Source organism: Erpetoichthys calabaricus, chromosome 18 (assembly GCF_900747795.2).
Source record: "Erpetoichthys calabaricus chromosome 18, fErpCal1.3, whole genome shotgun sequence".
Taxonomy (NCBI): Eukaryota; Metazoa; Chordata; class Cladistia; order Polypteriformes; family Polypteridae; genus Erpetoichthys; species Erpetoichthys calabaricus.
In genome coordinates, this window is record NC_041411.2 from 56,660,071 (window position 1) to 56,674,638 (window position 14,568).

The 14,568-nt window shown below is 38.2% G+C and overlaps 1 protein-coding gene across 2 annotated transcripts in view; it reads left to right on the plus strand.

Annotated features, from left to right (window-relative positions):
- Positions 1 to 14,568, plus strand: part of atg7 (ATG7 autophagy related 7 homolog (S. cerevisiae)) — a 113,851-nt gene that overhangs the window by 94,254 nt on the left and 5,029 nt on the right. For both annotated transcript variants that reach the window (XM_028825098.2, XM_028825099.2), the window contains exons 14-17: positions 11,295 to 11,489; positions 11,603 to 11,785; positions 11,870 to 11,985; positions 13,390 to 13,465. In XM_028825098.2, the coding sequence (XP_028680931.1) occupies positions 11,295 to 11,489; positions 11,603 to 11,785; positions 11,870 to 11,985; positions 13,390 to 13,465 (570 nt within the window). The remainder of the gene's footprint in view (positions 1 to 11,294; positions 11,490 to 11,602; positions 11,786 to 11,869; positions 11,986 to 13,389; positions 13,466 to 14,568) is intronic.

Here is a 14,568-nt window from a genome sequence, read left to right on the forward strand (position 1 = left end):
TGCCTTTGACACTATTGACCATGAAATATTGCTGATGTGGCTTGAACATCTTGTTGGGCTTAAAAGGGGCTGCTTTTAACTGGTTCAGGTCATATTTAACTGGTAGACACTTTTCAGTGACTTTTAATTCCTCTTAAATATGGTGTTCCTCAGGGATCCATCTTGGGTCCTACTTTATTCTCTATATACCTTCACCCTATTGGGGCGATTATTAGGAAATTTAACATTTCTTTTCACTGCTATGCTGATGATACTCAGGTTTATATTCCTCTCTGCAACAAATCAACTCCACAACTGTCTGTCTGAACCAAGATCCTAGATGGCTAATACTTTTCTTGATCTAAATCAAAATAAAACGGAGGTGCTTATAGTGGATCCATCTGCTAAAGCCCAGATTGCTCTTGGACTTCTCGGCTCTTTCTCTGTATTTTCCAAACCTCAAGTCCGCAATCTTGGTGTTACCTTTGACAGTAACCTCTCTTTTGAGAAACAAGTAGATTCTGTAGTCAAGAGTTGCTTTTTCCAGCTTCGTCTATTAGGTAAGATCAAGCCTTTTTTTATCTTCTAGGGATCTTGAGAAAGCTACTCATACTTCTATTTTTTCTTGCCTCGATTACAGCAACTCGCTGTATTCTGGGATTAACAAATCTCTGATACACAGGTTACAGTTGGTCCAAATTGCTGCCAAGAAAGTATGACTCTGTTTCTCCTATTTTAGCTTCTTTATACTGGCTGCCTGTCAGTTTTCAAATTGATTTTAAAATCTTGTTGCTAGTTTTTAAGTCTTTACATGGGCTTGCTCCTGCCTATTTATCTGAATTGTGTGTTTTACACCAGCCATCTAGAGTGCTTAGATCTTCTGGTCAGTTGTCTCTGGTTGTCCCTCGTACCAAGTGTAAAACCAAGGGGGACAGGGCTTTTGCAGCTGCTGCTCCTCGCTGTGGAACTCCTTACCTCATTACATAAAGGAGTCATCTACAATTGAACTGTTTAAAACAAGATTAAAGACTCATTTCTATTCACTTGTATTCCGTGACCTTCAGTAATACTGATGGTTTCCTCTTTGTGACTATATAACATTACTTCTATTTATTATGTATCTTATTTTATGTTCATATATTTTATTTCTATTTATGTTTTTTATGTTTTTCTTTTATTCTATTATTGTAAAGCACTTTGGCCACAGCATTACTATGTTGTTTTAAATGTGCTATATAAATAAGTTGACATTGACATTAAAATTGTTGAGCTTGTATTTGAACAATTTTATATCACTTTCATGTCTACTGTGGTGGTCTGTACCTTCCACTGGATGGGACACTAATTTCTACGGCTGGAGCAGAGCTGTAAAAATGTGTGCCCCTGTCTGCTGCTTTTAAAATGAACACTGGAATTGCAAAATTGTTCAAAATCCCTTTTAAAAGTTCACAGGCACCCTTTAGTATCGCTTACTTTGCTATTGTGGCACTCTGTTCTGTCAGATGGCAGGGATACTCATTTTCATGGCCAGAGCTAATCTTTAGAATTCTATTTCTGTTCTGAAAAATTAGGCTACAATATTGAACATTTTTAATAAAAAAAAAAAAAAATCAAGCGCTTACACCGTCTTTTTTTTAAGTATGTCTATGAAAATCGCTGTGAGTAGCCAGAAAAATGCTATATAAATGTAAGATATTATTATTATTATTTAGGTTTTTTAAAATCCAAATAAACCTGATAGGACTTCTTCCAAGATATGTGCCACTCAAGGGTACCAACAAAGTCAAACTGATTAGGAAATTTTGTGATCAGTTTGTTTAAAGTATATTAAGCAAAAAATAACTTTTCATCATCCTCTCATCTCTAATTTGGCATTTCATGATACAGTATATACTGCAAATGTACATTTAAATTGTAACCGCTGACAATTATTTACTCGTGTGCTTGCGTTTTCCATAAAACAGCTTCAATATGTGCACAAAGTATAGGTAATAAAACACACAAATTCTGACATTAGCATGACTGTTGAAGGAAAAACATGTGTTAGAATCTATTCTCTGGAGCTTTCATAAATTAATCATTATATACCTTTTGAGGTTTCTTGATATATTTTGTAATCAGACTTTTATATATATTTTTTATTTTTACTGCCACTTCACAGATCAACAATCCCCAACTTGCTCACTGCCAGAATAAGTCTTTTAACTTTTTTCCTGTGTCCATTAATACATTTTCCGGGTTTCACTACCCATCTGAAAGAGTTGGCATCAGGTTGGGTGGCACTTTTAAACTGTAGTAGTATGAGCGAGTGTCAGTGTGGCAAGCACTAGACTGGCATTTCTTTCCATCTCATTTTTTGTCTTCTGGCCCAAGCCTGTAAATCTGTTTTGTAAATGAGTGGCTTGGATAGAGAACAGATACTAACAATTTTCAAGGCTATTTTTAAAAATACTGAAAGATATTTGTGTATGTGTGTTGTGGTGCCCCATGTTGTAAGTGTTAGATCCATTGAAGAAGTCAACTTAAAGAAAATGTACATTTTGGAGGTTTGTTTGAAGTGTTTTACATTATAACCATATTATTAATTGCTGCGTGAATATAATTTTTTCAAGGGGATGACCTTTACTATTGTCAAAAAAGACTAGCAGGGCAACAGGAGGAATATGAAAGTTATTTGTTGAGTTTAGGAGACTTGTAAGGAAGTTCATGCTAGTGCTATCGGTGTACATTCGGGAATTTATAAAACTGCTAATATTATTTCACAAAGATGTTACTGGCCTGGTTTTATGCTGACATTAAAATGGCTACATTTCCTGATAATTACACTCATTATTTTAATTAAAAGACTATAATTGTCAGAACGGATTCAATAAAATGTTTTAATATCTCATTTGCTGTTTGTCAGACTCCTTAATTGACTTGTCATACAAATGTGTACCAGTGGATATTTGGTGCTTCATTTGACAAATAATAATGTTTCAAAGTCTCATATATTTCAGATAGATAGATAGAACTTTATTTGTCCTCTAAGGGAAAATGTGCTTCTTTTTTTTTTAACAGAGGCCGAATGAATAAATAAATTAATATTAATATACAATGAAAAAAACAGCCAGTCCAATAACAATTTGAGCTGTCTAATGTTCATTTTGCAAGCAGCAGTTGGGGCTCACAACTCTGAGGCAAAAGCTCAGCTGTAGAAGTGAGTGTCCCTTTGAGTGGAGAGGACAATGGGACACAGTGGACTTGAAAGTGAGAAAGTGATGTAGAAGACTTGCATCAACCATGGATTTCAGATAATATTACTTATCCAGGGTTCATTTTGATAGCAGCAGACAGGGTGCACACAAGCCCATGGATCTGTTCCAGCCATGGAAATGTGTGTTCCCTGTAGGGGATAGGATGCTGACACATAGATTATATAGAAGACTATACTTACTACCTTTTAAAATCAATTTTGCATAATTTTACCTCTCTAGTGTTCATTTTTTAATCGGTAGTAAGACGGCACACATTTTACGGCTCTGCAGCAGCAAGTGGATGAGACAAGCGTTTTCATTCCAATAGTTTTAATGACTCACATGGCGGAGGTGAAGTTTGAGTTCAACAACAAAGCCTTTCCCATGGATTTTTTTTTCCTTTTTTATCCCCAGGAACAACCACCTGTGCAAATGTTTAAGAGCAAGCTATCACTTACAGAATGACAATGGATTGCTACATTTATTTTAACGAGCTGTCTTTTAAATGTCTTTGTAAAGTGTTACTGGGTGTCGAGCAATGTATTATTATTACTGATATTTTACTAAATCTTACTATCCATGTTTCTTTGTTGATGAGCCCTGTTGAAGAATTTTTGGTAACAGAACAGTAAACACTCCAAAACGACTGAAAATACAACTGACGACTGGTATTTTTCAATATCATTTTAACAAAGTTTACTGTCCGCCCTCAATCACAGAGCACCCCGGTAAAATGTCAATAGCGTTTAATATACCTGTAGCCTTAGAACGCAGACATCAGGACATCGCTGCGTGTGCATGTTTATTAACAGATATGACAGCATTTTGCACGGAGCATGCGTTAAAACAAAAGACAAGCGGCACACAAAGGCACGCGAACAAGAGGAGTTCCTCAGCAATCACATCTCAGTGCACCTAAGAGAAGGGACACTGAATTCTACGAGGCACAGATATTTTAGAGCACCGGTTCAAATATGTGATTAATTGATTAAGATCAGCGATTTTCAACAGTTCACAGGTGTGTCGTAGGATTTTTTTCAAGCAAACTAATTAAAGACTTCTTTGAAGAAATATGACACAAAATAAGTCTACGATGCAGATTCTATACCATTTTATATGATTTTTATATCATTATATTAAATGAAATGCTGCCAATAAGGAATAATAGAAATCACCGTGCTGCTTTCTATCTTTGATGAACTAATGTTTTATTGGGTGAAAAAAGTGATCGCCCCTGTACATGTACATGTGATTTCTCAGTTTTTTTATTTTTAATAAATTTGCCAAAACCTCAAGTAAACTTTTTTCATGTTGTCATTATGGGGTGTTGTGTGTAGAATTCTGAGGAAAAAAATGAATTTAATCCATTTTGGAATAAGGCCGTAACATAACAAAAGGTGGAAAAAGTGAAGCGCTGTATTTCACAGTTTAAAGAATTATTTAATGAAATTAGAAAAAAACTACCTAATTAGCAATAGTATTGCTGGCTTATAATTATTTCAAAGACCATTGAAAACGGCAGATGACCCGTGACTTAACACCGTGAAGCGTTGAGTGTACAATGTCATTACCCAAATTCTGTGGACAATTGTGTTGCCCCGCGGATAAGTCGATTCAGTTTTTTTGAATGACTTTTAAGGCATAAATTTTTCGACTTATACGTGAGTATCTACGGTATATCAACTAATATATATATCTCAACCAATGTATATATCTGAATGGATGTATTCAAACCAATGTTTATATCCAAACCAATGTATCTCAACCAATGTATATATCAGAAGGATCTATGCAAACCAATTTATATATATCTCAACCAATGTATATATCTGAACGGATGTATTCAAACCAATGTATCTGAACCAATAAATATATCTGGTTCGTAAATATATAAATTAGTTCAATCTTTCTTTCCTGAATGGCCCCTCGTGTGTGTGTGTATATGTATGTGTATATATATATATGTGTATATATATATATATATATATATGTGTGTGTATATATATATATATATATATATATATATATATGGTTGAAATAGTTTACTGTCAAATAAATGCAAAGAGTACGCGACACGTGTTTCGCCCTCATTCTGGGCTCATCAGGCGTACATACTCCACTGCACTCCCTCTCGGGAATCGAACCTCGGACGTTACCTGGTAGGTAACCACCCATACAATCAGATTATGACACAGACTTCGAATGCTGTGAATATATATATATATATATATATATATATATATATATATATATATGTATGTGTGTGTGTGTGTGTGTGTGTGTGTGTATGTGTATGTGTATATATATATATATATATATATATATATATATATATATGCAGTAATCCCTCCTCCATCGCGGGGGTTGCGTTCCAGAACACCCCGCGAAAGGTGAAAATCCGCAAAGTAGAAACCATATGTTCATATGGTTCTTTTTATATATTTTAAGCCCTTATAAACTCTCCCACACTATTATAAACATTTCCTGCACAATTATACAGCATAAACTCTTTGTATTCTCTCAGATATTAGGTAAGATTCATTGAAATTATGTATGTAAACACAGTTTATATACAGTAAAACCTAAATATTATTTTAAAGATATCGAGCGTCTCCGATATCACATATGTTACAGCCATTACGACAGACAGGCCACCAGCAATAAATACGTACAATGCAAGAAAAATTGTATACAGTAAAATGTGTGTCCGATAACGATGAGTTTAATTTTACTGCACAACAAACGATAGCGTTACAGCTCTTCTAAAGGAGCCTCTTCAGGCGATTGTGTAGCATCGCCATTGTTCTTCTTCCAGCACTCTTCAATCCAAATATTCTAAAGCAGATTCCATCCAGACTACTGCCTTATCACGTCCACTTGCAACTCGTTTTGCGCCCTGGTTAAAGTACACTGCGGCTGTAGATCTTATATGCTTTTCCTCCTTTTTAAATAAAAAGAATCGTGGACTCATGCCGCAATGGTGTACTGCAGCGGTGTAGCTGTTCCCTTCCTTCAACATATCCAAAACTTTTACCTTTTCTGCAATCATTTGCATCTTCTGTTGGCGCTTGGACACGGCCCCTGAAGCAGTAGCAGGAGCATGTTAATGCTGAATGAGTGAGATGAGACTTCCTGGTTAATGCAGCACTCCGTCACTGAGCCAATCAGCACACAGGAACTTTAACTGTGTGCTCTGATTAGGTAGCTTCTCAGTCATCCGCCAATAGCGTCCCTTGTATGAAATCAACTGGGCAGACCAACTGAGGAAGCAAGTACCAGAAGTAAAAAGACCCATTGTCCGCAGAAACCCGCGAAGCAGCGAAAAATCCGCGTTATATATTTAGATATGCTTACATATAAAATCCGCGATAGAGTGAAGCCGCGAAAGTCGAAGCACGATGTAGCGAGGGATTACTGTATATGTATATATGTATATGTGTGTGTGTGTATATATATGTATATATGTGTATATGTATGTATGTATATATACTGTATATCAATAATAATCTATATTTGGTGTGACCACCCTTTGCCTTCAAAACAGCATCAATTCTTCTAGGTACACTTGCACACAGTTTTTGAAGGATCTCGGCTGGTAGGTTGTTCCAAACATCTTGGAGAACTAACCACAGATCTTCTGTGGGTGTAGGCTACCTCACATGCTTCTATCTCTTCATGTAATCCCAGACACAATCGATGATGTTGAGATCAGGGCTCTGTGGGGGCCATACCATCACTTCCAGGACTTCTTGTTCTTTTTTACGCTGAAGATAGTTCTTAATGACTTTGGCTGTATGTTTGGGGTCGTTGTAATGCTGCAGAATAAATTTGGGGCCAATCATACGCCTCCCTGATGGTATTGCATGATGGATAAGTATCTGCCTGTATTTCACAGCATTGAGAACACCATTAATCCTGACCAAATCTCCAACTCCATTTGCATGCAGCCCCAAACGTTCAAGGAACCTCCACCATGCTTCACTGTTGCCTGCAGACACTCATTATTGTACCGCTCTCCAGCCCTTGGACAAACAATCTGCCTTCTGCAACAGCCAAATATTTCAAATTTTGACTCCTCAGTCCAGAGCACCTGCTGCCATTTTTCTGCACCCCAGTTCCTATGTTTTCTTGCATACTTGAGTCGCTTGACCTTGTTTCCACATCGGAGGTATGGCTTTTTGGCTGCAACTCTTCCATGAAGACCGCTTCTGGCCAGACTTCTCCGGACAGTAGAGGGGTGTACCTGGGTCCCAATGGTTTCTGCCAGTTCTGAGCTGATGGCACTGCTGGACATCTTCCGATTTCGAAGGGTAATAAGCTTGATGTGTCTTTCATCTGCTGCACTAAGTTTCCTTGGCCGACCACTGCGTCTACGATCCTCAACGTTGCCCGTTTCTTTGTGCTTCTTCAAAAGAGCGTGAACAGCACATCTTGAAACCCCAGTCTGCTTTGAAATCTTTGTCTGGGAGAGACCTTGCTGATGCAGTATAACTACCTTGTGTCTTGTTGCTGTGCTCAATCTTGCCATGACATGAAACTATCTTCCACAACCTCACCTTGGTAGCAGAGTTTGGCTGTTCCTCACCCAGTTTTAAGCCTCCTACACAGTTTCTGTTTCAGTTAATGACTGTGTTTCAACCTACATGTGACATTGATGATCATTAGCACCTGTTTGGTATAATTGGTTGATCATACACCTGACTATAATCCTACAAAATCACTGACTTTGTGCAAGTGGACCTGTAAGAATTGATGCTGGTTTGAAGGCAAAAGGTAGTAACACCAAATATTGATTTGATTTAGATTTTTCTTTTGTTCGCTCACTTTGCATTTTGTAAATTGATAACAATAAACAATCATTATTTATATTTCTGAAAGCATTCTTTGTTTACAGCATTTTTTCACACCTGCCTAAAACTTTTGCACAGTATTATATTTTTTTCATTTAGCTTTGGCTGAAATCCAGTTTGTTTTTTTCTTCAGGGACTCTTTGTTTTCCTTGTATTTTGGCTTTTTGGTTTATTTTGTGTTGGTCCATGAACAAACATTGTTGTTGTCTGACAAACTGTGCATTACCAATTGGAAAGAGTTCTATGAAAGAAATGCAGAAAATAGAATGCTAGTGTGTATAAAACACTGTTTTTGAAATGAAGCCTACGAATTGACCACAGCAGAATCATTTATGTGTACTGAATGGCATACATATTACAGTAAAGTCCAAACAAAGGCACTCATTGTGCAGTGCATGATAATGTGCATATACCATTGTTATTTGCATAAACTTTGTTTTGTTTTTCAATGTCTGTAACTATTGTAGTAATTCCTCTGAAGTTTAGTAATATAATACTTCATTCATTCACATCATGATACAGCGTGCCCTTCTTAAGTTATGGCTAGGTTGCCTGACAAAGCTGCTTTCTTCAGTATTTAATACTTGTGCATTGCACAGTTTAACTTGTTTCCATTTGTTATTCCTTACACAGTCAAAAACTGTTTTGTAAGAGAAGAACAAATACAGAAACCCAAAACTGTGATTAACCTGGCAAGGGTAATGTAAGGACACAAAATGGATGTCCAGTCTGTAATTCGTTCTAATAATCTTGATCATGATGATGCCCAATTCATCAAAACAAATAGTGCGTACTGGTTACTGTTTTCATGTTTTCAAATTAGGCTTAAAACAATGACTTCCTCTCTTAAATTTGGGATCTTGAAAAAATTTATCATAAGATCTGAAAAATGAGGTATCACACCAACTTGAGAAAACTCTTAAAGGCAAGTAGCCATCATACTGTGCAAGTGACTTGAGTGTAGTAGAGAATACCAAAGGCCAAGTCGATAGCATCTTGGGGAAAAATCTGACTCGCATTGTGATGGCATAGTAATCCGGAACATGAGATGTTAAGAACTTTGTTCCTTTTTTTACTTATCCATTAAAAAGCCAATGATGCATATGACCTAAACCCCTGCTGCCAGTTCACCTGACTCAAACACCTTCTTATGCATAAGATTTATAGGACAATATATCAGAATGACACCGCTGATGAGTGCACTGCTGCATCTTGCCGCCCACAGTCAATCAATGTAATTCATGTTTGTAACATTCTCCTGGTTACTGTTTTATATGACTTTATAGGAGTATCTGGTTGCATAACTGTACAGATTCTGCTAGGTGGGGTGTTAGTACCCAGTTCTTTATAAAAGTGCCCCATGTGCTTCATCTATATATGACAATCTGGCACTCTCTTGGTGCTTACTGCAGGTTAGTTCCGTCTTGACACAAATGCATGTTTATATTAAAATATGTACTTACTAAATGTACTTAATGTTTTTAAATTTAGGATTTTAAAGTTCCACGTGCTTTACGATAATCTTAAGAGTGGTCAGTCCAATAAGTAGTTGAAAAGTGAACTCTTAAAAGATAATACAGGGAACAATCAAGGACATACATTTTTCTAACAATTCAATCCAGCCCTTTAATAGAGAACACCATTATAAGGTGCTTTACAAATAAACTTGGGGGAATGTTTACGCCTCAGGACAGAATTAAAAGCAGAGAGTCCCTGTTTAAGGGGTGCAAGATACTGTTAGTAAGAACTGATGAGATAACACCAGAGTCAGCCATGGCCTGATAGGTGCAAACGTGTCTGCTAGAAACAAGAAAGACGTTTGACTGGTAAATTCAGTGAAGCCCCTCACTTAGACCTAGAATGTGACTTTAGAAATTGTAAGTGTATCTATCCAGTCATCCATTTTGTGAGTCCAGTTTTTCCGGCACTGGATAGTGTGTAGCTGTTGTCTGCTCTGGCTACAATCCTGGATCACTTGCAGGGGAATGTTGGTTAATATTATGAGCCATAATGATAAATGAATATTTTCCAAGAGTCATGTAGCCGGGCTTTGGAAAAGCAACAAAGTAGGCGTAAAGGAATGTCAAATGGTAGTCTTGCCCATTAATTCTGAGGTGTTTGAACTCACAGCTTTTTAACTCCGAAGCAGTATTTTAGTGATGAATATACAGTATATCGGGCAAGAGGCCAAATTAGTCAAACCAGCGGAAAGTTGATGTGCTGTTTTTGACCTCAGTGACACTCAGACTGCTACATTTTATACCTGTTTTAATTTGTTAATACATCATGTTGGAAGACATTTAAAGAGGGAATTGCCCAAATCCATCTTAGAAGTAATAAAGGTGTATGCAAAATATAAGATAATAAAATATGACCAATTGTTTCAGTATTTGAGAGAGAGAGAAACAGGGTTGACAATGCATAGTAGGCGATAGACAGGAACGTAGCATTTATAGTATAAAAATCAAAGTTCTGTGTTGTGATGATGGAGGACATTGGAATGCATTGTCCTGATTAAAGGTATGAGAGAGCGACTTAGAGCTCTTTGCTTACATTTCTTCACACAGGGTACTCTGAATACTTCGAACCTCTTACCTTATGTGGTTTAAGATACTGCAGATCCTTGGGCACAAACAGTTCTTGGCTCAGTGCAGTATTGTAAATGCCAGAGTAGCAGAACTCACACGCCACCATTGGCTGAATTATTTGTTCTTGCCAAACTTTGGTGTGTTTTTTATGTTGTGTGATTTCACCATGGGTAGAGTTCAAGTGGTGTCTGGGGCACCAGTCCAGGAGGGCATAGAAACTTGGGCAGGAACATGAGTGTGTGCCTGCGGTGTGCTAGAGAGCAGTTGAGCCGTTGGGTACCAGGGAGGCCTGAACCTCAAAGAACTGACAGAGAAAGTCCATGGGGAGCCAACAGTAGACCAAATGATTTCCTGGCCAGCACGTACCTAAAATGGCACAAGGTTTTCATTTATTGGTGAGGTAGGGAAGATTGGGACTTCTTTTTATTGCTTTAGCTAATAAACTGCCAACTGACCAAAATTCAATAATTGATTAATGGATGGATTATTGCTGTGGTTCATTTGTGTTAATTAATTTCAAACCACTTTGTTTTCTGTCTGTTTCAACAAATATTTCTTTATGTGTATATATTATGTAGTTAGTCATTTTTATAATTTACATTTATATCCACTTGCTTAAGAGTTTGTTTATTGCTTTGTAGGATGCACACGGTCACCACTTGAGCATCCCCATGCCTGGCCATCCAGTAAATTTCTCCGAAGAAACCATGCAGCAGGCTCTCAAAGATGTGCAGCAGATGGAGGCCCTCATCTCGTCCCATGATGTTGTTTTTCTGCTGATGGATACACGCGAGAGCCGATGGCTGCCCACCATGATTGCTGCAAGCCAGAGGAAGGTGCTAATAGGAACAGAAATATTCCCAAGATGATGTCTCAATTCGGTTCTGTCGCACCGAGGCTCTTTGGCACAGTCCTGCTTTTCTTGCTCATTTTCACTTCTCTCTTCTAGCTTGTCATTAATGCTGCCCTGGGCTTTGACACTTTTGTTGTAATGAGACACGGCCTAAAAAAGTTACCAGTGCAGGACAGCAGCACGTCATCAGGGGATACTGGATCAACATCACTCTTCTCCAACATACCTGGCCACAAGTTGGGATGCTACTTCTGCAATGACGTTGTGGCGCCTGGTGATGTGAGGACCCTTGGCCCTTTTCCTTTTGCTGTGTTGTTTCTGCTATTTGTTAGCGTCTTTACTCTCTGTTTCTTGTATCTACAGTCGACCAGAGACCGTACCTTGGACCAGCAGTGTACGGTCAGTCGCCCTGGCTTAGCTATGATTGCCGGTGCTCTCGCTGTTGAGCTTCTTGTCTCTGTGTTACAGCATCCAGAAGGGTAGGTCATATTTGCACTTAGTCTGGAGAGGGGGGTACACACAAGTAGAATGAATTTTCAGTAACCTGTGAAATCTCTTAAGCTTTCCAGCAGTACCTAACTTGGCTTAGGGAGGAGTCGGGATTACATAGCACTCTTTCATTTGTTTGTACCGAGGTGATCACAATGTTTTAAGCTTGGCATTATTAAGAAAAACAACCTAACAAGTTTTCTGTTTTTTCAACACTAATGCATTTGTTTACACAACCACACTTTAGTAGCTGACTTGATGACTTCATCATTGGCATCCCACAGACACAGCTCTTCAAATTTGGAACAGGTGGTAGTCAGATGGGACTAGGTTTGGACAATAGAGCGAGCGTGTCATCTTTTCAAATTTACAGCTTTATTGAGCAGCTTTTATAACCCATTGAGTTTGAGGACTGGCACTGTCATGGAGCTTAAAGAGGATGATTGGCGGCTGTATTCACCTACAATATGGACTACACCTTCAACATTCTAAAAAAAATGATACTGTATTAGGATATAGCGGGTTGGACACTGACTGACTGTACTGTATATGTGACTTGGATCTTGAATTTCGGTGGTGGTGGTCAATCATCCTGCTCTATTGTTTAATTTATTGTTTGGACTTGGCCACAGTAAGGTGTGTCATGTTTCACCGCCAGCTACGATACAAATTAATTTCCATGATTATTTTCCTTATTGGACATAGCAATACTTATAAGCAAGAGTCAACATTCTGGGCACCTGTTTAACTGTTCATTAATTGTGTTGCCAATATATACAGTTTATATAAATGTCTGCTGGTACACAAACCCACCTTCTTAAGTTCTCAATCAAAACGTGTTTTTTCAACATTTGCCTTTCAACATGATCTTATCTGGTTGGCATCAAAGGCCTTGGGTCTTCTATGAGAGACATCTTGTCACAGTGCCCATCTCTCGACTGTGGCTTATACATTTAATCAAAAATGAATCTCTAAAAGCATATCATTCTCTAGCGTTAGAAAATTAGTGACAGCACAATACTTGATTTTGCAATTTTTAGCATTTGTATTGACTTGATTCTGAAACAAGAAACACATCCCTAAAAACCATAATGCTACACAGAAATAATGCACATATGTTTGCATGCAGATGCCGTCATCCGCCCCTTACAAAATCACCCCTTTCAGGGTCCGGTTCTAAACTTTTGATCACCCCCTTGTATGAGTGCAGCCTGCTTCACGATTCAGAAGAGAGCTGTGCTGCTGCAGAAGGTGTTATGATTCCAGATGAACTTTTCCCATGTCTGTGTGAGTCGATCCGTGTAAAAATACTTCGAATTGTGTCACTTGAACCCGTAGCAGTGACCAGGTATCTGAAGGCTTTGAGTTTGCTGTTAACCTCTTCTTTTTGGCAGTGGCTATGCAGTGGCCAGCAGCAGTGATGACCGAATGAATGAGCCTCCAACTTCACTGGGCCTTGTCCCACATCAGGTCAGTAAGTCTCACATGGTAATCTTCCTTATATAGTGCCTTAGTGAGTAAATGTGCTGTCATAATGAAGAGCAAGGTGAGTTGAGCTTATCAGGGTACTCCAGAATGGTGCATTGAGGTCGTTTTGTGAGACACAACGGGGTCTGTGCGAGTGTTAAAAGCACTGGTGTGTTCACCGTTGAATCCTCTGCTTGGCTGTTTGTGGTTTTGGACAGCACTAAACAGCTGCCACAGCTGGTCAGGGCTGCCACCCAGTGGTGACTGACTGTACTGCTTGAAGCGTCCTGTTAGAGACGGGCTGTGCTGAGAGGCAGTGCTGGAGGGTCCTAACAGCTGACGGTTTTTTGCACCTACCTGAATGCTTCATTAGAAACCTGTCTTTGCCTTTACCAAATCTTACTTAATTTTATGGCCTGCTAGTGTTTTTGTTCTGCCATGACAGGCCATCCTTACATCGTACATTTTTCCCCCTTTCCAGGGATGTCATCCAAATGCTTTGTAGTCTGAAATGGATGACTAATTCCCATACATATACTTTACGATGAATACGCACTGGTGTAAATGGAGACAAGTTAAATGGAGAACTGCTGGCTTGTCATGTGCATCTTTTTCCTAAAAAGAAGCAATTAAAACACTAAACGCAGCTTTTTAAAGATTAAAGTAAACAATTGTGTTTTGTCAAGTGAGACAAGTAAAAAGAAGCATGAAAATGTTACTTTGAGCAACAAGTGCTTCAACTGCAAACACTCTGAATGTAGCATAAGCTGGCTTAGTTTGGGGTTTTCATAAGAAATGTAATGATTTACTTTGAGTTAGAAGTACATAATAAACAAGAATAATCGCATCAGATATTTGAAATATTAAAGTGTGTGCTTCAGTTTAAATGTTTAAAGTAAATATTCTCAATTATAATATTAATTTGTCATTCTTCACCCTCTGACTGAGGTCTATAGAGGGCTAGGTTTCCAGTAAAGGATCATATCTATAATCACTGACCCTGAAACTGTCTAAAATGATACCCCACATGCCAATGTTTGACGTTTGTCATTTTTAATCTTCTGAGAATGGCTCACAGAGGGCATGGGCCCACCGGTAAAGAATCA